We start from the raw sequence: 25598 nt of genomic DNA, 5'->3' as shown, positions 1-25598 counted from the left end.
CAGCTTACCTTGCGCTTCAATAGATAAGCTACCGTGACTCTGAGGAACAGACACAAATGCACAGATAGTGTGACACTGTCAATCTGATTGACAGAAGCAGATTATATAAAATGACGTATGATAAACAGTGAGGCTGAAATTATGATAAACATCTGTATTTCAGGACCTCAAATTGTGTCATGTTACACAATCCATAACTAAAGATCAAAGCAAACAGATATTTCTGCTGCATACAGCATTATGTGTCATTATACAAAATAGGATCATCAAGCTGAAATTAAAAGCCAAAACTCTGTCCATTATTTTTTATACAGGTCATCCATATGGTCCCACATTTATCAGAGCAAAATACTTTATTTTCACATCAGTAGAAACTATGAACAGTTAGATTTACTTGTGAATGGGAAATTCATGTAACCTGATGTGTGATGTTCCATCTTGCCACATTAAATTAGAATTTAAAGAAATGGTATACACACACACATCACATTTTGTGATTATTTATCCATGTCATCCCAAACCTGTATGCAGCTATTTTTTGTGTAAAACAAAAAGAGAACAACAACCTATGTTTTGTGCCATTCCCTTCACTAAGCTACCATATGACTTCTCTTACAGCATCTTGTAATATACTTTTTTTTGTTCATACTGTTTTTTTTGGTGGAGGGGCTTGACAAATGTGTTGAGGAAAAGAGTGCCAATATCTTTCAAAATTCTGTGTTCCACAGAAAAAATAATAATAATATGAAACAGGTCTGGAATGAGTGTGCAAATAATGACAAAATGTTGATTTTGGTGAACTGTTCCTTTAAGGCCATGAATGCCCAGGCTTGTTCAGCCTTCACTGTCCTGTCAAGCTGTCTTTAATCCAGTCTCGGTACTTTGTTTTCTGGAATTCCTACAGTTTGTTCATTTCGTTGTTTGTGACAGGTGTTGTTGGGTGCATCTTCAGAGTCAGAAACTAAAAGGCCACGGTAATTTGCAGCACTGCAAAAATCGAATGTACAAACAAACGAACAGAACATTTCTTTCCGAGTCAGCTGTTTGCCGAGGACGTCATTCACCTATTATTTGTGTCCATGGAGACAGAGCTTAGAAAAAGGTCTCTCGGCACAGAGGACATGTGGATTTGTTGCTAGATGTGAACCATTTATACTGTGGAATGAAAAGAAATGGAAACAAGCGGTCAGTGAGGAACGAGAAGCGTTTGAGATCATTCAAGGTTGCACATTTTGCTGATTCTGAAATATCTGCAGAATTGGAGTAATAAATGGAGACAGATTGAGAACTTCGCTGAGGATGGGGAATGATACATTTTTCAAAACTGCACTGGTGACCTTCTATAGGGTTTTAAACTTATGATTTGAAAGGGGTGCAGTCATACTACCAATAAAAAACATTAAAACTTAACATGAAATCAAAATTGAGCTCATTCACTTTCTGAATACTATTGAATATCCTGTTTCACACAAATTGCAGATATTATAGATAGTGATGTAAATTTGTAAAATAACATAAAAGCTCAAAACTACACTTACTTCTCTCAAAAAACCTTAATCTAAAAATAACTCTGATGGAAGAGCAAAAGATTGTGTATGTGGCACTCACCAGACAGGCAGAGTGGAACTTCTTTTTGCAGGTACGGCAGGCTTTCTTTGGCAGCGAGTAATTGGATCCGTGAATGACAGAGAAGCAGATCATACAGTCCTCCACCCCCTCAAAACGCTTGTCGACATTGTTCTTCCACAGCGACAGACCTTCCAGAATACTGCCATTCTACCAAACACGAAAACGGCATCTAAATTAGTCTGGCCATTTTTAGTTATTCAAGCAACAGTGACCCAAAAAATGAAGTTAGTTCTGACAAAAGCTTTTGCATCATTTGTTTCCAGATGCCACTTGGTTTGATATTTTTTTTATCTTATACAATAAAATACATTTGTATATGTGGCTTAAGTGGCCACATATACAACTCTTAGAGAAGAGTTATTTTTATTTCTTAAAGAGACTTTCAAGCTAACCGACCACAAACCTTTGAATAGTAGTGTATAGTTTTTTTTTTTCTTAAACTAAATGTTATTGCATTTATCTTAAAAGGTTTAGGGCGAGAACATTTCTACTTCCTGTACCTGGTGTGTGAGGTACGTGCTGAGCTGAAGCATCCAATTGCGCCACTGCTGAACAGCCACGCCCACTCTCCGCCCACTCTCCACTGAGATAGAGCCGAGCGGATAATTCTGAGGCAGCTGAATCACCAGCTCTATGAAGATATCGTCGACAGAGTAAGTCGCAATCACCTCCCGCGTGGCAGACCGTGCTTTCACCTGGGAAAAAAACACATCCCATTATAATTCATTAAACCGCTTAAGCGCAGATCACTTTTTTTTTGACTTTCCACCACATCTCACCGTCATGTTCTCAAAAGTCTGGGTGCTGGACTGTACAGATGTGATCTCTTGCACAGACAAAACACCACTGACATACTTGCTGGTGAATTTATCCACCGTGCTGAAGACACGTTTCTCTTGGCTGTTCCACCACAGACGCACCATTGCAGGCAAGTCCTTCAACGCACCATAGTACACCGAGCAGGCCAGATGGGGAACCTCGAACTGCAGACTATCAGTTTCTAGGAAACACACACACACACCTAATGAGATGATCTCAGATAAGAGAGAAATACATAAATGTTACAAATCATTGGTTGTCAACTGATGGGCCAAAGATCTGTTCTGATCAGGTCACGGGTAGCAGGTAGTGTAAACTATTACAAGCTATTACATTTTATATTAAAACTATTACATTTTCACCAATTAAGCTGAAATAAAATAAATACTTAAAATAAAAATAAAAAAATAGAATAAAAACAGGAAAAAATGAAATAATAATAATATTATTATTATTATTATTATAGCTAAACAAAAATACAAAAAATTGCTGAAACAAAAAATGAAAATACAAAAATAAAAGCTAATTCAAAATGTATTAATATGTAATACTAACATACATTTTATATTAAAACTATTACATTTTCAGCAATTAAGCTGAAATAAAATTTATACTTAAAAATTAAAACTTAAAATAAAAATGTAAAATTAAAATTTAGAATAAAAATAGGAAAAAATGAAATAATAATAATAATATTATTATTATTATAGCTAAACAAAAATAAAAAAAATGTCTAAAACTAAAAATGAAAATATTAAAATAAAATCTAATTCAAAATGTATTAATATGTAATACTAACATAACACTGGTAATGAGAAAAACGAGTGAAAATAATAAAATCCATCTAAACAAACAACTACTAAAATATTATTTTAGTAAAATTATTAATAATATTGCATATTGTTGGGTCTATGCAGTTTGTAATAATGTTAATACGCATATTAATATATTTATTCATTTTAATTCCTGATTTTAGCATTATGTTTATTTTCAATAAATAATTTTTGTAGTGTGTTCAATTCTATGGTCAGAATCACAGTTCTAAATGATCTGCAACATACTCCGGGGGGCGAGAGACAAACTCTCAGTGAAGAAGGTTTTGGGTTCTTTGCTCGAGGGTTCTGCTGGTTGTCCAGGCACTGATGGGTTCTCTGGCATCAGGTGGAACAGGTGGAGCAGGAGTTTATGAAGAGAACGAGTCTTTTTCAAGTGCAAAGAGTACTGAGCTCGCAGCTGAAAAACAAAAACAGACATTACAAATAAGTACTGTGGTCTTTTTTACATTCATTCAAAATCATAAAGAGCTGTGGAGATGAAAGCTGTGACATTATCACTCAATATTTCTGTCACAATGAGACGGACACATCTGACAGATTATTTAACCTCTAGAATGTCTCTGTTAAAAGTCTACCAAAAAGAATGAGACTAGAGTCAATTTTTGCCACCGACTGGTTGCCACCCGGCGTTTTCCCCTTGATTTTTGCATAAAGTCGAGGAATGCCCAAAACGCTCTCAGCCGTTCTCAACGTTTTCTCTGCGCCGCTTTCAATCCCATAATGCACCATACAAGCGTTTAAGCTCAACTTCCATAGAAATGCTCGTTCCGCTGCGCTTGCTACGTGACAGTGGAAACGCACCGTGAGGCTGCGTGAGACGGAGCAGCTCATACTCTGCAGCCATGGCTTGCTCACACACAGCTTCAGCTAATGATGGCAAGGGAAAACAGACCGTTTCGAAAGGGTAATTACATTTAATTGATGCCGACTTTGCTTATCATATTCATAAGTGCAACATGTCATTTGCATGTGAAAGTAGAATCGCGTACTCAGACTAAACTTCTGGGTTGATTATAATGTGCACGTTAACTTTCCTCATGAAATGTGTGTGTGGGTCTGACAATAGCCTTCATGAGCTGCAGGCTGTGTAATATGAATTAACTCCATTATACTTATAACAACTTACATTATTTCAAATTGACTTATAACAGTCTAAAGTGTTTCACACACATCTACCTATATGCAACAAACCGTCACAATATCAATATCTGCCTATATGCAATAAACATTTAATTAAAATATATTTTATGAGATGAAGAAGAAAAAAAGAAAAACAAAATCGGCCAAACATATCGGCCAAAGAAATCGGCATCATATATTGGCCATTGGCTGCCCTGATTTCTAAATATCAGCATCGGCCAGAGAAAAACCCATATCACTCGACATCTAGGTGAGACAATGACTGACAGCTTTCCAGAGCATTGTGACTGTTTTTTACTTACATGAGATGAAGAAGCCTTGAAGAAGGTTAAGAGGAGTTTCCAGGCCAGAAGATATCCCAGAATGAAGCAGTGCTCCATACTGAGGGGTTGCACCACTGCAAACTCACCCACTTGCACGCCACCTAGAATATTCTCCAAGAGCTCTTCTGTGGCAGAAATGATGCTCATCAGTGCTGCTGGAGGGGACCTACAGGAAGTGCACACAGTAAGTCATCTAGATAACATAAAATGTGTGGGTGACCCCAGAACTAAAAAAAATACCAAAAAATTATTAAATAATAAAAAATTAAAAAAACAATAATATAAATAAAACATAAATATATATTAGACAGATATTATAAATAATAACATTTTAAATTGATATTTTAAATAACACAAACAATTAAATAAGAGTAAATAATGCAATATTTACATAATCGATCCTCTAGGGTGCCGTCAGAAACAGCTGATAAAAACATAAAACAGCATACAACAAAGTAATAAAAGCGTAACAATGATCAAAAAGTAATCAACATGACGCCAGTCCTTTAACGTCTTGTGAAGTGGCATTATTTTATTAAATAATAAAACATAATAACATAAAACAAATATTAAACATTAAACAAATAACGTTAAATAACAGTAAATACAATAATTAAATAATGAAAAAAATAGATAAATAGTAAATATGAAAATATGAAAAACTATAATAATAAATTAATGAAAACAGTAAAAGAACATTCCCAGAAGTTACTGTTACATCATATATTTTATAGAAATTATATAAAGACATTTATATAATGTATTTTTGCTATCATCAACATATATCAGGGTTTTTGTGTTATTTAGATAATTGTTACTGCATTACTTTAGTTATTTTATATTTTAGATAATAAAATAATAAAATAAATAAAAAATATAACAATACAAACAGAGACAAAGATGGATGAATAGATCCATGTCAAAAATCTAACCAATGGAATCTATTTAGCATTAAAGTCCAAAGACTTTTAAGTGCCAGTGTGTGTGAAAGAGTGTCTTTGTGTGTCTTACAAGCATGGTTCTTCTCCATCTTCATCATCAGATTTAGCACTGGCACTCTCGCTGTCACTCTCTGGCAACAAAGGCATCACCCTGTAAGACACGAACACGTCACTCACATTTCTCCTGAGACGATTTCACGTCAGCACTGAAGCTCATTCAAAGGCTTGTAATGGACATCACACTACAGCAACAGCACAGAGGAGATCTCAGCTAACCCCGTGGAATATAAAACTGTTTCTCTCCCAGAGGCTTGTGCTCTCAATGAAGCATATTTAATTAAACCCAAAGCAGAACGCATTGTGGATTAAACTTCTTCCATACAATATGACCTTAAGGCTATGCAAAAACCGTCCGTCCCTTGGAGTATTCATTTCAATTACATTTACAATTATGTTCTAGACAGATACTTTCCTACCAAAGCAACTTACAGGAAAGTCCATTATAGCGTTTCTGCAGATGCTGCAAAACAGGTAGAAAACAAAGATAATGTCCAGGTGGTAAGACACATGCGGCTTCCTACACTTTGCTTTTTATTTTTCCCCACAAGTCCAATTATAATGTTAAACAAGTTTTCCTGCACCACAAATAGTTGTAATTTAGTTTAGTATGACTGTTTTCTGCCCTTCCACTGACTCTTGAGTATTAAAAAGGTTGTTTTTGCTACTGTACCTTTAAAACTTTGTTCATATGTTCATTTGCTTATGGTTGCTGATCATGTGAAAGGGCATTTAGAGTATATCCACATTATGTAGAACTTTGGGAAAAGTTCTCACATAAAATAATATTTGCTAAAAACTGGAGAAATGTTAAGCAAATTTCAACAGATTTGGAGAAATTTTAAATGACATTGCTTGCTCACCATTGGATTCTCTAGACTGAATGGGTGCCGTCAGAAAGAAAGTGCAAACAGCTGATAAAAGCATCATAATAATCCATAAGTAACCCACGTGACTCCAGTCCATCAATTAACATCTTGTGAAGTGAAAAGCTGCATGTTTGTAAGTAATTTTTAACTTCAAACCCTTGCTTCTGGCTAATAAACAAGTCCTTTATACATAAAATTGTTTTTCCAGAGAAAAAGTCATCTCGTCTGAATTAGGAGAGAAATATGCACAGATCAAGCACCATTTACAGGCCAAAAGAGTTCAGAACTATCAGTGGTTTTTGATGTGAGATAACAACAGGGGACTTTGTTTTTCTGTTTTTTACTCCAGGAAGCATTATTGTCATTTAATTTACTGCTATTTTGGACAAAAAATGATGGATTTATTACAAACACGCAGCTTTTTACTTCATAATTCCTTAATTGATGGACTGGAGGCTTGTGGATTATTGTGATGTTTTTATCAGATGTTTGGACTCTCCTCCTGACGGCACCCATTCACTGCAGAGGATCCATTGGTGAGCAAGTGATGTAATGCTAAAATTTCAGCAAATTTTCCTTTTTAGGTAACTATTCCTTCAGAACAGTAAGTTTTCCATTACATGACCTATTTAAATGTCTACTGTGTGGAGTTAGAGTGAAGAAAAAGTTCAAATAAAGCAAGAGAGTCTGTACTTGTGTAGGATGTGGTAGACTGCGAGCTGTAACGGCCGAGCTTTGAAGAGCAGCAGGGGTGAGAGGGTATTCAGCAGAGTCTGGAGGGGCTCTGGCAGACTGCTCCTCTGGTCGGCTACAAACCGAGGAGGGAGTTTATTCTGTGTGAGCAGCTCCACGGGGATGTAGGTAAGAGCCTCCCCCACAGCCCTCAATGCCGGCAGGGGGAACAAAGGGTCATCTGGCTCTGTAAAGTCGACTGAGACAAAAGTTTGACATTTCAGTAGTCTGTTAACCACCAGACATCATGTTACCATTAAACATCAGAAGTATAAATGATATAATTAGCATAAAATGATTTATAGTTTAACACTAGGGATGAGTCACAATGCCTACTGAGCAAACATGATTACTAAGTTTGAATTGCTTGTAGATATAGATTTTTTTGGTTGTTTTGTGCAGTAATGCTACTGTAAAAAACTGTTGCCATTTTTTCTTTGTGTGTATTTATTTTTGAGTACTGCCCATGTTTTATGGAAAGGTGTGGCTTTCTATTTTACCACCATTTTTATTATGTTGGTTATCAGCACATTTTAAGGTAAAAAGCAGATTTCAGTAGTTCAGGTAGAGTGGTATATTAACATCATATAATTTAATAAAATATACTATTAAAAGTTATAAAAATATATATATATATATATATATATATATATATATATATATATATATATATATATATATATATATATAGAGGCATCAATATAATATCCTAAAACATTGTAACCATATTTTTTAATGTGAATTTCTGAAGACTGGAAATTCAGCTTTACTATCCCAGCTTTACTATCCCATTAATAAATTACATTTTAAAATATATTAAGTTAGAAAACAGTTATTTTAAAATGTAATATTTCACAGTCTTACTTGTATTTTTGATCAAATAAATGCAGCCTTGGTGAGCGTAAAGACATATTTCAAAACCATTAACTGACCGCAAACTTTTAAACAATAGAGTAGATATAAAAAAAAATCTTTAAACCACAAATCAAACTTAGAGGTTTTTGTTAAGGTGACTCACCTGGGATCTTAATAAGCAGTGAGAGCAGAAGGTTGTGAATTCCCTCCAAAAAGAACTCCTTCCACTCGGAGTTCAGCTCTGGAGGAAGCTGTTCCTCCACACCAGCAGGGGGCGATGTGAAAAACTCACTCAGCCTCACAATCAGCTCACAGTTTGCACACACAAACAGCTGCACCCAAGGATTCCAGAACACGCTGCTGTTCTCACTGGCAGTCTGTGAAAAACACACAATTACATGTTGCGCTGATTAAAAATGACATTCGCTCAGATTGTTGTCTGTATGCAGCACGGTTCTCAGAGTAGGTGTGATTATTTATAAGATCAGCCATATGTGCAAAGCATCTCAGATCTCATTTACACCTTGTGTTAAAATAAGATCTATTCAAAATGCAGATTTGATTGTGCACTGGGGTGGAAATTTCCGGAAAGGGTAGCTGTGAGCCTGTCTACTGCATACAAACAAGTGTGAATGAAGATGGAGAGAGAAATCTCACCTCAAGCCATGCCAGCATTGAGCAGAGCAGCAGATCCCAATGAGTGTTTCCCAAGACAGTAGGAGAATGATCCACCATCCAGCTCAAGAAACGCATTATTTCTACTGCCAATAAGAGCCCTGCGGTAGAAACTGTTCCAAGGTCACTGCAAATGGACACAAAGTAAAAAAAAAAAAAAAAAAAAAAATGTATATTTAATTTATTTAATTCAATTTTATATAATTAAATAATAATAATTAATTATCAATATAATTTTACAATTTAATTAAATTTGTATATAATTTTCTTTAACTTAAATATATATTTAAAAGATACAGTAAAGAGGGAATCAAAAAAAGTTAATTTTTTTCAGATTTAAAACATTTTGAAATTTTAAGAAATTTTAGTGTTGACAATCTTTTTTTTTTTTTTTGCTTTTTTTAAACACAATAAACACATCTAAACCACAGTCCAGATCTTGACCTAAACAACACTGACACAGTAACAGAAACAGTGACCTAATAGAAAAAAAACATTAATAATGACCCAGTCCCAGAAATAACAGTGTGACATATGAAAGAAAAAATAAAAAAATATACATTTAACAACATGAGATATCCTAGACCACCCCCACCCTCCCCAAAAATCGACTGTCCTGCAAAGTTCAAAATCAAACACACCTGAAGCAATAAAAGGAAATAAAATTAAAAATTATAGGCATATTTAGGGTTTAAGCTAAACATGAGGATCGATCCTAGGGCGTCCTGAGACTCTAAAACTTTACCTACACTCTTAAAAAGACAAAGCATGTTTGACATTATACTTATCTCTTTATACCATTTTCTCAATCAATGCAAGAAAAAAAAAACATTTTCATATACGGATCAAGGCGTCCTGAGACTCTAAATATCACACGTTCATAGCTAGCAATATTGGACATGAGTTCTAGCCATTCATCAAACAAAGAGGGCGTAACGGATTTCCAATGTCTCTACAACCAGACACCATAGCTAGACGGTAGAGGCCCGTATCTTCTGGAAAAATATCCAACATACAGAGACCAGGATTTTTGTGTAATGTTAGGCTGAAAATGTTATTAACAAAATGTACAATCTTTTCCCATAGTTCTTTAACCTTATCACATTCATACAACATATGAACCATAGTACCAATATCGTTATTACATCGCCAGCACAGATCATCATCTCTTTTTATTATGGTTTTTAGACAGAGGCATTATTTCTGATTCACTCCAATTAATTTTATATCCTGATATTTGAGAAAAGTCATCAATTAAAGAGCACATTGTGGGTACTGTTATTTGTGGGTTACTAGAGATAAGTAAAATATCGTCAGCATGCAGAAGTATTTTATGCTCCTGCTGACCAGCCATAACACCCTTAATATTTGGGCTGCTGCGTATAGCTATAGCCAGTTGCTCTAAGACCAATGCAAAAATGAGGGGCAAAAAGGGGCACCCCTCTTTCATGCCCCAATGTAACTTGAATCGTGATGACATTATGCCAATACACAACACTGAGGCTTGGGGTCCAGTGTATAGTAATTTAACCCATTTAGTAAATACTGACCCAAAGCCAACTCTTCTAAGGGTCTTGAATAAGAAACCCCACTCAACCCTGTCAAAGGCCTTCTCCGCATCCATGGAGAAGGCCATGACAGGGTCCGAGATATCTCTAGATTTCCACATGAGATGTAATAGTCTTCTCATGTTATCCACTGAAGACCTAGCCCTAATAAACCCAACTTGGTCTGGATTTATAATGGTTGGTATTACGTTTTCTAATCTCTTTGTGAGTACTTGTGAGGCCAAGATTTTCCCATCTACGTTGCCGAATGAGACGGGCCTGTAATTTACACAATATTGCAGGTCTTTCCCTTTCTTGTGAATAAGAGTGATTATACTGGTTCTCATACTCTCCGGAAGTTTACCAGTTATCAAAGCATTCTGAAAGACTAAGAGTAATTTAGGTGCTAGACATTCTGAAAATGTTTGTAAAAGTCAGAGGGGAAGCCATCTTCCCCTGGGGCTTGACAATCTTTTTTTTTTTTAAATTAAAAATTAAACAATTTAAAATTCTGTTATGACAGCTATTATTTTTATTATTACTTATTAATTTTTATTTTTAATTTTTATTCTTATGGTATAGTAGAGAGGAAAATGGAAACAGTTCTTGGTGATTTTCCTCTTTTTCTGCATTAATATGTTTGTATATTGTTATGTATAACTTGAACTTTACATTCTTGATACATTTAACATTGTTATTCTAGCTATTATAATTAATTTGTATTACTTACTGATTTTATATTTTAAATGTTTTATTCCAAAAATATAGTAAAGATGGGATAGGAAAAATATTTTGATAATTCTTTGTTTTTCTGCATTCATGTTTTTGTTATGAATGCATTTTGGGGAAAATGTTTATAAACGGTTACATATTTTTTCAAGTTGCATCACATTCTTGATGCATTTAGCACAGTTATGATAGCTATTATTTTTTATTACAATGTATTATGAATTTTATATTGTACATGCTTTATATAAAACTACAGTAATGAAGGAATAGGAAATATTTTATTTGATATTTCTATACATATACTTATATATATATATATATATATATATATATATATATATATATATATATATATATATATATATATATATATAAGAAAATAAATTATAAAAAAATTAAAAATCCTTCCAAATTATATTATATAAATATATTGTAAAGAGTGAAGCTCAATTTACAGGTCAAAGTACAGGTCAAAAGTTTGGGAAACATTACTATTTTTAATGTTTTTGAAAGAAGTTTCTTCTGCTCATCAAGCCTGCATTTATTTGATCAAAAATACAGAAAAAAAAATGTAATATTGTGAAATATTATTACAACTTAAAATAATAGTTTTTAAATTATACATTAAATTATCATTTATTTCTGTGATGCAAAGCTGAATTTTTAGGATCATTATCACATGATCCTTTAGAAATCATTCTAATATGATGATTCATTATCAGTTGGAAACAGTTCTGCTGCTTAATATTTTTTCAGAACATGTGATACTTTGTTAGGATACTTAGATGAATAAAAAGTAAACAAAAAAAAAAAAAAAAAAGCTATGTTTTTAAAATATAAACATTTTATAATAACAATATACACTACTGGCCAGTAATTTGGGGTCAGTAATTTTTTTTTCTTTCTTTTTTTTTTTTAAATAAAATCAATACTTTTATTCAGCAAGGATGTGTTAAGTTGATAAAAAGTGATAGTAAAGAAAATATATTATTAGAATATATATTATTGGAATTTTTTTTTTTTTTTTTTGAATAAATGCAGTTCTTTTTTTAACCTTTTATTCATCAAATATATTAGACAGCAGAACTGTTTCCAACACTCATAATAAATCGGAATATTAGAATGATTTCTAAATGATCATGTGATAGACTGGATGTTACATGTGACACTGAAGGCTGGAGTAATGATGCTGAAAATACAGCTTTGCATCACAGGAATAAATTATTTTTTTAAGTATATTCAAGTAGAAAACTATAATTTTAAGTTGTAATAATATTTCACAATATTACAGTTATTTTTTCTGTATTTTTTGATCAAATAAATGCAGGCTTGATGAGCAGAAGAAACTTCTTTCAAAAACATTAAAAATAGTAATGTTTCCAAACTTTTGGTCTGTACTGTATATATATGTGTGTGTGTGTGTGTGTGTGTGTGTGTGTGTGTGTGTGTATATATCGTGAGATATTTTAAATATTTACATTTTTTTAAACATTTTATGCATTTTTAGTTTACTATTGGAAAGCTACAATGAAGAGGGCAAATAAAAACCTCCATCACGGCCACAGCTCTGGCATAAACATGACTGCCACTGCTGTCTTCCTCATTACAGAGATACACATAGCTGAGGCACACTCTCACCTGTTGAAGAGGAACCACTGCTCTCTACTGTTCCTCCATTCAGCAATTGTGGCTACGACAGCCAACAAGATCTCATCCTCCACAGCCGTGTCGGCCTGTAGACAGCAGAGCAGCACGGCCAGACAGCCCCGCACACCTACACACACACAACATTATTCTTTCACATCACTTAAGTGAGTGAGATCGGTGTTGCTCATCCTATATGACTCATCATGTGCGGTGTGTGTTTGTGTGTATGATTTGAATCTCACTATCGATGCAGTCCTGCTCTCTGTCCTGCCAGTTAAGGAGCTCTGCGACACACAAGGCGATGAGGGATTCTCTCTCTTCACTGGCTAGAAATGGACACAGCACCAGCACTGTGCTCACACTGTGTTCTGAGAGAGGAAAGAAACTGACACACACACACACACACACACAAAAAAGCCACAGAATTAGCAGGAACGTCACAACCACCTTGCTGGCTCGGCTGACATTTCTACTCAAGATTTCTATTTCAAGTAAATAAATGAAACCTGAAAAACAAATTACCAAATGTACAAAAAGATTAATCAACATTAATCAGCTTTTTAGAATTTGGAAGGATCATGTGACACTAAAGACTAGGGTAATGACTACTGAAAATTAAAAAATATATTTAAATAGAAAACAAGCTATTTAAATGATTATATAACAATATTATGGTTTTACTGTATTTTTAATCAAATAAATGCAGCCTTGGTGAGCATAAGAGTTATTTCAAAAACACTAAAACAATCTTACTGACTCCAAATGGTGGTGTATGTTAGCATTTGTTGTGTGTGTGTGTTTTGATGAATATATTACCTTTCTATATTGCCATATAAGGCCTTAATGTGGCTTGGTTCTATTTTGCTGTTCTGCATGTATTTTGCCAGAACTAGTGACCAGAGGGAGCCCTCTTCTTGTGACCTGTGATTAAAAAGATAAAAGGGTCTATGAATTATGCTCATTAAAACAAAATAAAGACATTTATACATATAGGCTAGGCCATTACTATTAAAAATGCACATAAATAAATCAATCACAAATGAGTTGACCTTGTGAAAAGTGTGTCTAACAGAGTAGTTTGGATCAGGCTGTCATTGTGGATTCTCTGCTCTAAACTCCAGGTCTGCAACAGTTTGTAATATTCAGACACCATGGGTGGTGAAAGCTCCACTTCTTCACACCACTGAAGTCCATAGAAAATCTCTGAAACTACATTAAAACAAGTATTGTTGACACTTTATTAAAGCCTACTTTATCATATTTGATACGCATTAGATAAGGCCCCTAAATCAGCATGATAAAAAAAAAATACTTTTGTAGCAAATAAAAGGCATTTTAGTATAATTCTAAAAATGTCCATCTTCAGGTCTTGATACATGATATTTCATTGCATTATATGTTTGTTCCCAGAATAAAAATTACAGAGCTTTGATCATAAAACTAGCATTTAAATCTTAATAAGACATATTGGGAGAAATAAAGTGACAACTGATATTTGTGTGCATTTCATGAAAAAGTACACTGTTATAAAGACTGATTCACTTTACATGCTATCAGAATATATCCTCCTCTCAAAAAATCTCTAAATTATCCTTTCAGAATGTGTAATGCATGAGCAAAAATGATTGAAAAATTATTATCTTACCAAAAGCTAGATGAATGAATGAGTCTCACCTATGTGTTTGAGATCAGGAATATCAGAGAAGTCTGCCTCCACCTGCTGGTCATCAGGTGAAGCTGCAGTAAAGATGATTCTGCCCAGTAATGCACTTACACACAGGTGTGCAGGCAGCCGGTTAGTCCGTAAGTCCATGCAGGGGTATTCACCTGTGACTCTGAGACGGCCACACAGTAGAGGGTGTTTCACCCACTGCAGAGATGCACAAAGATAATCAATTAAAATTCTGTTTGTTCTGAAAATTCTGTCATTTACAGTTTAATTAAAAAGTTTACAAAGAATAAATTATTTTTCCTTCTGGAGCATCAGTAAGTTTAAACATTCTGTAATAATTATGAGTCTCTCAGTTGTCCTCAGTGGGAAAAGATGGATCTCAAAATCATACAGTCATTGTCGGAAAGGGTTCAAATACACAAAAATACTGGAAAACCAAGAATTTGTAGGACCTAACATATTTTTCTGAAGAACAGCAGGCAGTTTAACTGTTCAGGACAAACAAGGGACTCATGAAAAACTATCACTAAACAAAAAAAAAAAAAAAAAAAAAAAAAAAAAAAAAATCATGGATCATTGTGGATCATTCAGGTAACAACACAGTATTAAGAATCAAGTGTATGTAAACGTATGTTGAACGGGGTCATTTTTATAAATTCTACTAATATTTTCTTTTATACTATAAATACTATTATTCTCTTACTATATGTAAACATCTTTTTTGTGAAATATCTTATTCAGGTCAGTACTAAATAAACAATAACATGCATTTTGTGTGATCCCTCTGTGATCCCTTTGTGTGATTCTGGTAAAATAATTAACATTTCGCAGATTCTGCAAGGTGTATGTAAACTTTCGACTTAAACTGTATTACTCACCCTCAAGTCGTTCCAAACCCATAAGACCTTCGTTCTTCTTCAAAACACAATTTAAGATATTTTTGATGAAATCCGAGAGTTTTCTGATCCTCCATAGGCAGCAGTGGAACTACCACGTTCAAGGCCCAGAAAGGTAGCAAGTACATCGTTAAAATAGTCCATGTGACATCAGTGGTTCAACCAGAATATTATGAAACTATGAGAATACTTTTTCTGTGCAAAGAAAACAAAAATAAGAGTTTTATTCAACAACGTCTTCTCTTCATGTCAGTCTTCGACGCACATTCACGAGAGTACCACAACATATGTGTGTGCATTCCTCTGCTTGCAAACAAGGTGCAGCACATCCGGGTTCTACGTCAGGAACACATCTGACAGGGAATGACAGTGAGGAGAAGAAATTGTTGAATAAAGTCATTATTTTTGTTTTCATTTTTTGTGTTCTAAAGATGAACAAAGATATTACGGGTTTGGAACAACTTGAGGGTGAGTAATTAATGAGTGAATTTTCATTTTTAGGTGAACTATCCCTTTAAGGAAGTATCTTCTTTATACCATTTTAACAAAATATTAAACCAGTGGTTCCTCCTAGAATCTTTTACTGGCTTGTTTGGTCTGTGTGAATGTCATTTGTGACTGGCTGAGTACCTGAGGAGGCAGGGCCCGTCTAATGCAACTCCATTCCTCCTCAGTAGGAGTAAGACAGCAGATAAACTGAGACAGGAGACAGCTGGTGTTCTGGGCTGAGGCGATGGTCTGAGCCAGACTTTCCACGGCATGCACCAGGACCTGCAGACTGACATTAATAACACAGGAGATTCCCAAACAATTCTTTCAGCTATCCAAATGTAAACAAAACAAAAAAGTAACAGTAATAGGAGAAAGCACATTTATCTAAAGGCCATTAGATGAGACCTTTTGACTGTCAGTGGTATGGTGAGCAGCTGACTTTTAACCCAGAGTCCAAAGTTGTGGAGGAGGGTGCCCTTTGTGACCCCTGCACCCAGGTGAGTGATCAATGACTGAATGCCAGCAGTGTAGACATGCTGCAGCTTCAGGAGAAGAGCGTCTACCGGGGAAAACCAGACATGCATTTAAAAGCAATACACACAATTGAGGAGACATTATTTGCTGTGTAATATTGAAAGAAATTGAGAACCACATTCTTCATAGACAAATGTTTGAACTTCTTGATGTTTTGGAGAACCGTACCTGAGAGGTGAGTGAAGATTTGGTCCTGTGCACAAAGCTGGAAAACAGTCATAAGCAGCTCCTCGGCAGACGCCAGCAGCAGACAGCCCTTAACCGAAGAAAAGAAGGTGGCAGCCACATCAGAGATGAAAGTGACCAGCGGCTCCATGTTCCCAGCGTCTGACATGCCCTTTGCTTCTGACAGGGTGGCGTGAAGCTTGTCAATGATCTGCTTGACATAGGCCTTGCCAATGAGAGGCTCTGCAGAGAGAAGAAAGAGTGAAACAGCATTATTTCCTTTAAGCCAACCAACCACATAATAATACTCCCATAATAACTTCCATAATGAGACATTCACTATCATTCAAAAGTATGGGGTCAGAAAGATTTTTTTTTTTTTTTGGAGAAAATTCATACTTTTTCAGCAAAAACGCATTAAATTGATTAAAAGTGATGGCATTTATGTAACAAAGATTTACATTTCAAATAAATGATGTTCTTTTGCACTTTCTGTTCACAGTATCCCCAAAAAAATATTAAACAACACAACCGATTTTAACATTGATAATAACAGAAATTAATTAAAATGATTTCTGAAGGATCATGTGACACTGTAGTAATGGCTGCTGAAAATTCCGCTTTATGATCACGGGAATAAGTTACATTTTTAAATGTATTAAAATAGAAAACTTTAAACTGCAATAACATTTCACAATAATAATGCATTTTTTGATCAAATAAATGCAGCATTGGATAAACTTTTTTAGAAGAAGAAGTCTGGACCAAAAGATGCTTCACTGTGATAATGTTTGCTAAGACAATATTGCTGTCACTTATTTTTGTGCTCAATTTTTTTACCAAGGACTTCCTGCCGAGGAATTTTAGTATTTTATTCCTTCAAATTTGTGTTCCAAGAGCTTGTTTTATGAAAGTAAATATGTCAGTTTTGTCTTTTAACTGCAATATGCGAGACATCAGGTGGTAGTTTTTGAGTAGCGGTGACATGCAGACTTACCATTATTGTGCTGCTGTGACAGAGCGAGGCTGATGAGAGGCCAGCCGTGTGCATGATGGGATGATCCACGCAGACCCATCACACACACCTCTCCAGCCAGACCCACCAACCTCTCCCCTAACACTGGACCCCTCAACCAGCCAACACACACCCCCAAACGGACAGGATCTGCACAGGCCTGATGTCATGAAAGTGACAAGAAAAGATTTTGTTAACTCATATTTCTTCAATACAAACAATGTAACCTAACTGAAAAGATAACTTAATTAAAACAGATACCTTTTCAATTAGCTGAAGAGTCACACTCCAATTCAAATCCCTCTGTTTTAAAAAAGATATATAACTGATTATTGATATTACATGTTTGTAAATGAGAGAGAATGTCTTTTGATTGACAGATGTGAAGTAAAAAACAGTTGGAAAATGTAACATTTCATTCAAACAAACAAAAGGTTTGGGTTTGGTAAGATTTTTTCATGTTTTTGAAAGAAATATTTCATGCTTACCAAGACCGCAATTATTCGATCAAAAATACAGTAAAATATATACCATTATATACAATATCATTAGAATTTAAAATAACTTTTCTGTCTGAATATATTTTCAAATGTAATTTATTTACTACAAAGCTACTATGCTGATTTGCTGCTCAAGAAACATTTACTATCATTATCATCAATGTTGAAAACAGTTGTGCTGCCTAGTATATTTATGGAAACTGTGATGCAATTTTTCATATATTTTTAAATATATTTATACTTATATTTATGTTTATTTACTTATATTTATACTTCAAAGTGTATTTTGAATAGTAAAGATATTTATAATGTTACAAAAAGTTTTTTTTTTGTCATTTTTGGTTAATACAACACATCCTTACTGAATAAAAGTATTCATTTCTTAAAAATAAAAAAATCGTACTATCCCCAAACATAACCGCAATACTTAAACAATAAATAAATAAATAAATAAAAGTTGGCAAAGCAAGTAAAAATCAGACAGGTTAAACAGAATAAAAATCTTACTGAGAGCCCTTTCTATAAATATTATATTATATTATATTATATTATATTATATTATATTATATTATATTATATTATATTATATTATATTATCAAGGCTTTTGTGAAAATGTCAGAAAAAATATCACATTATTATTTGTAATAAAAAGACCAGTGTCTGTAATTATGCTGACGTTGTCACTTTGTGTCATGCCTAATGATAAAAGACTTTTAAACATGGTAAATACACTGAAATACAGCATCTTGTGGGTTATCGCTTTAATATATCCCTGTAGCATCCAAATCCCAAGAACCATGTGGGTCTCTTACACTGATGTGGTTGAGGATCAATGTCTTGTCATCACTGGAGCTGCAGCACTGCAGGGAACTGAAAACCATGTCCACCAGGAAGTCAGTGTCCTTCCTGTCGTCTTGTTTTAACCATACAGTCACTCTTTGTAGGAGAAAGTGGACAGCTGCGTTCTCAGCGAGCGGTCTGAGCTCCGGCCCCATTTCAGGCTTCATTTCCTCCGGCCTGAGCAGCACCTGGAACACCTGAGGACTTGGGAACGCCCCGAGCAGCTGAGACAAAAAGCGCAGGTGCCTTTCTGACTCACGTTCGCTCATGTACATCATGTTGAGCTCCGCCAGCTGGCACACCAAATCCAGCAGGTGTCCATTTCTCAAGGGACAGCGCTGCTTCTCGACCGCTGGAGTTTCCCTGGGAGGTTCCTCTCCTTGGCCTCTTTCTTCCTTGTCCGTGAAACAAATTTTCACAGTTTTCTTGTTCTTAGTCTGTTTACTGGCACAGTTCGGGTTGTGCATAATCTGCAGGAGCAATGCAATGCCCTCCAGGGCGGTTCGCTTGGCTTCTTCACAGTCTACATAAGTTTTGCACAAGCGACCCAGACCCTCCCAGAAGTCTGACAGCAGTCTTTGAAAGGTGGGAGTCTCTTTCCCAGCCACCCGCTTTTCCCAGGACAGCAGCATATCTGAGACCTGAGGGAACAGAGGACCCGTCTGCAGCGATGGGTTTCCCAGAGCTCTGTCAATCAACGGCAGGAGCTGTGAAGAGAGAGTTCAATACATTAGATATTAGCAGATTTAGAGGGAGACCTTTTCATTGTGATCCACAGACCTGTTCTGAGATCAGCATGTTCTGGATGTTTCTCTGCTCCTGCTCGTCTCCAGCATTCTGTAGGATGATAAACCGAAGGCACTCCATTGTGGCAAAAATAATGGCCGCACTCTCGGAGGGACTGGACGTGGCACGATCACTCGACAACCTGGACCAAACAGACCAGAGTAAAGGAAAACATAAATTAAAAAGTGCAAATATACACTACCAGTCAAAAGTCTGGAATGTTTTTAAAGACGACGTCTCTTATGCTCACCAAGGCTACATGTATTTGATCAAAAATAGAGTATTATTACAATATACAATAACAATTTTCCATTTTAATTAATTTTGGAATGTAATACATTTTACAATATTAAAGTTTTACTGTATTTTAGATCAAATACATGCAGCCTTGGTGAGCATTTAACTGGTAGTCGAACGCTTGTATTATTATGCAGTGTCCAGACTTTATATACAAGAAACATTTTGAAATGATAAAACTGCCTGTTTCATTCTAACTCCTACGGGTCATGGAAGTATGGAAAATGGTTATGTTAAACTAAATTATTATATTTGGGGCAAGAAACTTTATAAATGACTTACTATACAAGGGAAAAACATTTAATACTAATATATATATATATATATATATATATATATATATATATACACACTTTTTTTAATTAAATTGTAATATTTTCCCCCCATATATAATTATTATCGAGAAATTTAAAGAAACTTTATAATTGGACTTATTACAATAAACATATTTTTTTTTTCCTCATATGTGTCCCTGGAGCATATTTATTATTAAGTAGTAATATGCATTGCACCCTCAAAGATTCCAGATTTTCAAATAGTTGTGTCTCGGCCCAAATATTGCCCTATCCTAACAAACCATACATTAATGGAAATCTTATTTATTCAGCTTACAGATTATGTATAAATGTCAGTTTCAAAAAATTGACCCTTATGACCCTTATGACCTCATGGTTTTGTGGTCCAGGGTCGCATATATAACTATTATCATTTTTGAGGGGAAAAAATATCTGAAATTAGTAGAAGTATATAGTAGAAGTAATATAGCAAATTTAAAAAGGTGATTCTGCTGCAGGTACGTGACTATAGGACGAATGACTGTATGAATAATGATATGACATTATTTACCCCTGTATGACAGATGTGAGGAATGTCCTAGAGAAGTCCAGGTTGGGCTGTGTGACCTCTGCTGGCAGTCTGCTTATAAACGGGAGCAGGTTTGGATGCAGAGATGTTGCAAGACCTCGACCTCCTTCTTTAAGAAGCACCCAGAGCTTCGGCATCACACCTTTCCTGGCACTGACATGTGTCCAGCAGTTCTGCACAGAGTTCACATAATGACAGTGATTCTGAATCACCGCTGACAACAGACAGCTCTAACGTGCAATAACATTTCTATTAGACTGCATAAGAAATGTAGAAATGTAGAATGTAGAAATTAGAATGAATACAGGTTATGACAGAGCTGGAAAATGTGAGATCTGTGTTGTTTATTATTTAAAATAAATATTTATAAAAATATTCATTTACACATCTACAAAAAAATCAGTCTCACATCAACACAGGACAGAATATGGAGGACCGCCTCCCACAGAGGGGGCAGCACCACTGGGTCTGTGTCATCAATAGACAGCAGCACAGCAGAACACGCTCGGGCCGCTTCTGCCTGGATCAGCTGGGGTGTGTGCGCACACATGGTAGCAATCAGCTCAAAGAATGCCCCTCGAATCTAGAAAATAAAACAGAACACTTTGAATGATATTAAAACACCTGGTGGGAATCTTCAAGTAAACGGGTAACAAACAGTACAAAACACACTGTGAATAATCTACCAGTTTTTACACTGCAGATCTTACACCAAACCCTAGTCATTTTTCTGTTCTCAATAAAAGCAAAACAGACTAACATCTCTATTTTAAAATTTCCGTTTTAATAACAATTCAGGGCATATTTAATGTTTAATATACAGCTAGTTTGAAGGGGATTTTGAGCCAATGAGATTTCGATGTGGGTGTAAAGTGAAAAGTTGCCTGTCATGGTCACGTCTGGTTAGGATACTGGTTAGGCTCACCTGTGGGGTCTTGTGTTTGCTGTACTTCCAGAATTTTCCCTGTGTGATGAGTTGGGTTAGTCGCTCCTTTAGTAGCTCTCTGTCCTGCTCGGGTAAAATGCTCAGCAGTCTCTTCAGAGCCAGCAAAGAGCTGGTCAACAGACGGATGTATTTAGCCTCTCGCTCCTCCTCTGGCACACTTATTTAAAAAAAAATACAACTAAATAAAATAAAAAAATATTCTACACATAAACTACTATTATTATTAATCAGGCACACACTGCATATATCATCAAATATAACAACATGACAAAGTAAATCAAAACCAATGTCGCCATCAGCTTATTTTTGTACATATCATACACTTACTGAGGGTCACTGAGAGTGTCAGCTGTTTCTTTCAGCAAACTGTCTTGGAGAACCTGAAAATCAAAGAGAATTTTTTTAGCTGAGCAATGACAACATTCATCAAAAAATCTGCAGGATGTAATTTTTTCTCACTATGAGCATAAGATAAGCTTTATCTTACATTCAGGACTTCATCTTTACAGAAGCTGATGGCCTCTGGTTGTTTATTGAGAGGAAATGCGGCCTGGAAAGCAGTGCTGGCAGCCGAGGCAGCGGGAGAGTATGTGTCACACTGAGAGATGAGCCAGTGACCCATGATGCTCTTCAGGTAGGGGGCCAGATTCCTCTTCACTTTTAAAACCAGCTGCTCAAAGGCCTGCTGTGTGGCCTCTCGCACGCGGCGATCGTGGTCCTGATGAAAATATACAGTATTATATATTAAACCACAAAAACACAATTAAATTAAACATTCGAATTCAACTAAACTAAACATTTACATCCTCTTGCTGTCTCTATATGAAGTGGGATCCAAATATCTGAGACCACTAGAGAAAACTCAGTTTTGCCTGTTTCTTATTTAACACAAAATCTTTCATTGAAAATTATATCATCAATATTACAATTTGAATAATATACACAAACACAAAAACTTAAAATTATATACAAGAAAAAATTATAAATATATGGAGAAATAATTATATACAAATAAATATATTGTTGTCATTCTTCCCTTACCATTGATATTCGGCAGTATATCCGAGGCAGGAGGACACCTTGTACAACATCAGGCTGTTGCTCTTGACACATTGCTCCAAACTCTTGCACTGCCTGGAATACACATTAACCAGCATTAATGAGTCATTCGATTACTGAGTCAGTTAAATGAAATGTTTTATAGAAATTGTTATGTTTTGTATACATATGTAAAAAGACTGGATTATTTGGTTTATTTACTGATATTGCAGTTCAAATAAATTGTTACATTTTTAATATACCTTATACAGTTTGATTAAAATATAATGGCTATCTATTACATGCTGTATTGTGTTAGATGTTAATAATAAATATTTCTAATATATTAAGTGACAGATTTGTGTTTAGAGCCATAAGTGCAAAGTTAACTTGAATTGTGCCTGTAAGTAACAAAAGTAAAAAAAAAAAAAAAAAACCCCTGCATGTATAACACACAGTACATGAATATACTCAACAATTTTTTTTTTTATTTAACAGGTTTAATCGACAACAATATACAGGATCTAAGAATTGCTTAAACTCAAAAACTAAAAACCAAAACATTTCTATTACTTGAAATAACAACTTAAATTTTTTAAAGCGAGAAGAAAAGACTGGAACTCCTTGTTCCTCTACAACCGTTACAGTCTTCAACCCTTAAGAAAATGTGTGTGGAGATAAAGAATGACCGTGATGGTGTTTAGTGATCCACATTTAAAAAATTCTACTCATCCCTTTTCAAACATATGCCCACTAGGCAACACTGAACTCCATTCGTTAACAATAAATTCTACCTTCAATTTTGTGACTGCATCTCTCTTGGACAGCTTCCGTAGAACCATGCGGAAGTCTGCATCCACTAGATTGTCTATCTCCTCTGCCCCCTGTACTGCAGGTACATATCCTGGATCACTGGAGGTAGAGACACCAAATCCTACGAACCCAGGTACAACGCCACTTTCCCTGGCCAACAGATCAGCAGCTCTGCCACTGCTGGATGGCTGAAAGACAGAAAACACAGGGCTGTCAGTACACATTCATCACCATTTCCTATCTAGATGATTATAGTAGCCTATGGTCACTGATGTCAGGTTACATCACTATCATTAATTGGTTGCTCAACTAATGCAATTTCTGTCTGATTACATTACAAACACGTGACGTCAGAACCCTAAGAACACAGGTTTATATAACAGACACGATAAGTGACAGGAAGGACATAATACCAATTTGTTGTAGTGAGCTATCCATGTGGACAGTTGTAGAGTCAGCTAGACTGACTTTTGCTATTATTTTACCGTTTTGGCTTGTAGCTAGAAAATGTTAATAATCGAATAACTTTTATTTGTCTTACCCGAACATTTCCTTTCGTTCGCTGTTTATTTTTGCCACCCATGCTTGTGTCGGCTGAGTTGACTTTAGAGTCACACGGCGCGCGGTTATGATGTCAGGCAGGCACGCGCAGTTTGCGTGCGTCCAAAACACATCACGTTGCACGTGTGGAGTGTGCTGTGATCAATAACGACAGGTATCTCAGTTTTTACTTTGTGGGCATTCTCGTATTCTGTAAAGATATGGAATTCGTGTTTATTTCTTTAACTTATAATTTCTTACTGACAGATATTTGGTTAAAAAATAGCTTGTTCTGCACTTTCGTGCCTCATGCTGGTAGTGTATACTTCAATGTGTTTGTCGTTTGAAGAGAAAGATGGACGAGGAGCGTGTGTTGATCCAGCTCCAGGACGAGAGCGGTGAGGTGCTTGGATCCCCCTTCGATGTGCCGCTGGACATCAGTCCGGATAAACTGCAGCTGGTCTGCAACGCACTGTTACAGAAGGTAAGAACGACGGACAGTATGTACTTCATCCAGCTGTCAGAGCCCATGATGTATGGAGTATGATACCTATGATCTATTCTTTTAGAAACCTACTTTTATGATAGATCTAAAACACTGTATTAAGATACTTTCATATCATCAGTCTAAGGCACATCTGTGCAATAATCATGCTGTCTAAACAGCATCTTGAGGTGGATGGATTATCTCGGCAAAGGTGAAGTGCTGACTAACACAGATTTAGACAGATTTGTGAACAATATTTAAGAGGAATAGGCCTTTTGTGTACATAGAAAAAGTCTTAGATCTTTCAGTTCAGCTCATGAAAAATGGGGGCAAAAACAAAAGTGTGGCGTTTATAATTTTGTTCAGTGTATTTGGGTAGTTGATGTGACAGCAGTGTGACATACTATGTCTAAAACACCAAAAATGTTAAACCATTTTTTCCCTAATTTCGTGTAGTTAATAATATAATACTTTGTAAAATATAATGTAAAATGTACTTTTATTTAGGCTTTATTACATAATATGTTGTTTTATTACATAATATGTTGTTTACTTCTTGGAATATAGTTTCATAAAACTATCTGAGTGAAGTGCATAAAAAACCAAAAACAGCACAAAAGAAATGATGACCAGCACATAAAATGTACAATTTCCCATTTTTTCCCATTTCCACATCTTCCACATTTCAACCTATACTCTTGATGTTGAGAAAAACTAATGACCTTGTTATTTGTCAATTACCCATTACATCAGCAAGCCTTGTTCAATAGCGTGTTTAATGTACAACAGCTATCTTTAAAAAAATGAATTGCATTACTTTGAATGACTAGAGGCTGGTTATGAATGATGCCGGTTATGATTTACTGCAGATTTGATTGTTTCATAACCCTGATCTTTTTGTCTGTCTGCAGGA

General features: G+C 35.3%; 2 protein-coding genes across 3 annotated transcripts in view; one reads left to right on the top strand and one right to left on the bottom strand.

Moving 5' to 3' along the window:
• Positions 1-134: 134 nt before the first annotated feature.
• On the bottom strand, positions 135-24316 carry LOC109113509 (E3 ubiquitin-protein ligase listerin-like). 2 transcript variants are annotated; one of them, XM_042732485.1, is made up of 30 exons: positions 24200-24316; positions 23640-23846; positions 22849-22941; positions 22295-22525; positions 22135-22187; positions 21787-21964; positions 21271-21444; positions 20844-21034; positions 19695-19842; positions 18887-19621; positions 17835-17876; positions 17556-17733; positions 16562-16801; positions 16265-16418; positions 15998-16145; positions 14474-14669; positions 13849-14008; positions 13616-13720; positions 13042-13184; positions 12791-12926; positions 8859-9003; positions 8365-8578; positions 7308-7545; positions 5759-5839; positions 4727-4913; positions 3510-3681; positions 2409-2629; positions 2130-2324; positions 1609-1776; positions 135-1155 (listed from the first exon to the last, which is right to left on the bottom strand). In XM_042732485.1, the coding sequence occupies exons 1-30, from the start codon at positions 24239-24241 to the stop codon at positions 1093-1095; spliced, it is 5238 nt and encodes a 1745-aa protein (XP_042588419.1). In that variant the 5' UTR covers positions 24242-24316; the 3' UTR covers positions 135-1092. The 2 variants fall into 2 exon arrangements, with proteins under 2 accessions (XP_042588419.1, XP_042588420.1); XM_042732486.1 differs by having other exon boundaries at positions 21787-21916.
• The window catches only part of LOC109098044 (notchless protein homolog 1), a 5798-nt gene continuing 4430 nt past the window's right edge, over positions 24231-25598 (top strand). The window contains exons 1-3 of the mRNA XM_042732487.1: positions 24231-24373; positions 24548-24682; positions 25597-25598. The exon at positions 25597-25598 is cut by the window's right edge and continues 216 nt beyond it. Of these exons, the coding sequence (XP_042588421.1) occupies positions 24554-24682; positions 25597-25598 (131 nt within the window). The 5' untranslated portion in view covers positions 24231-24373; positions 24548-24553. The remainder of the gene's footprint in view (positions 24374-24547; positions 24683-25596) is intronic.

The sequence above is a fragment of the Cyprinus carpio genome, chromosome B10 (assembly GCF_018340385.1).
Source record: "Cyprinus carpio isolate SPL01 chromosome B10, ASM1834038v1, whole genome shotgun sequence".
NCBI classification, from domain to species: domain Eukaryota; kingdom Metazoa; phylum Chordata; class Actinopteri; order Cypriniformes; family Cyprinidae; genus Cyprinus; species Cyprinus carpio.
This window is presented reverse-complemented; position numbering and strand designations above follow the sequence as displayed.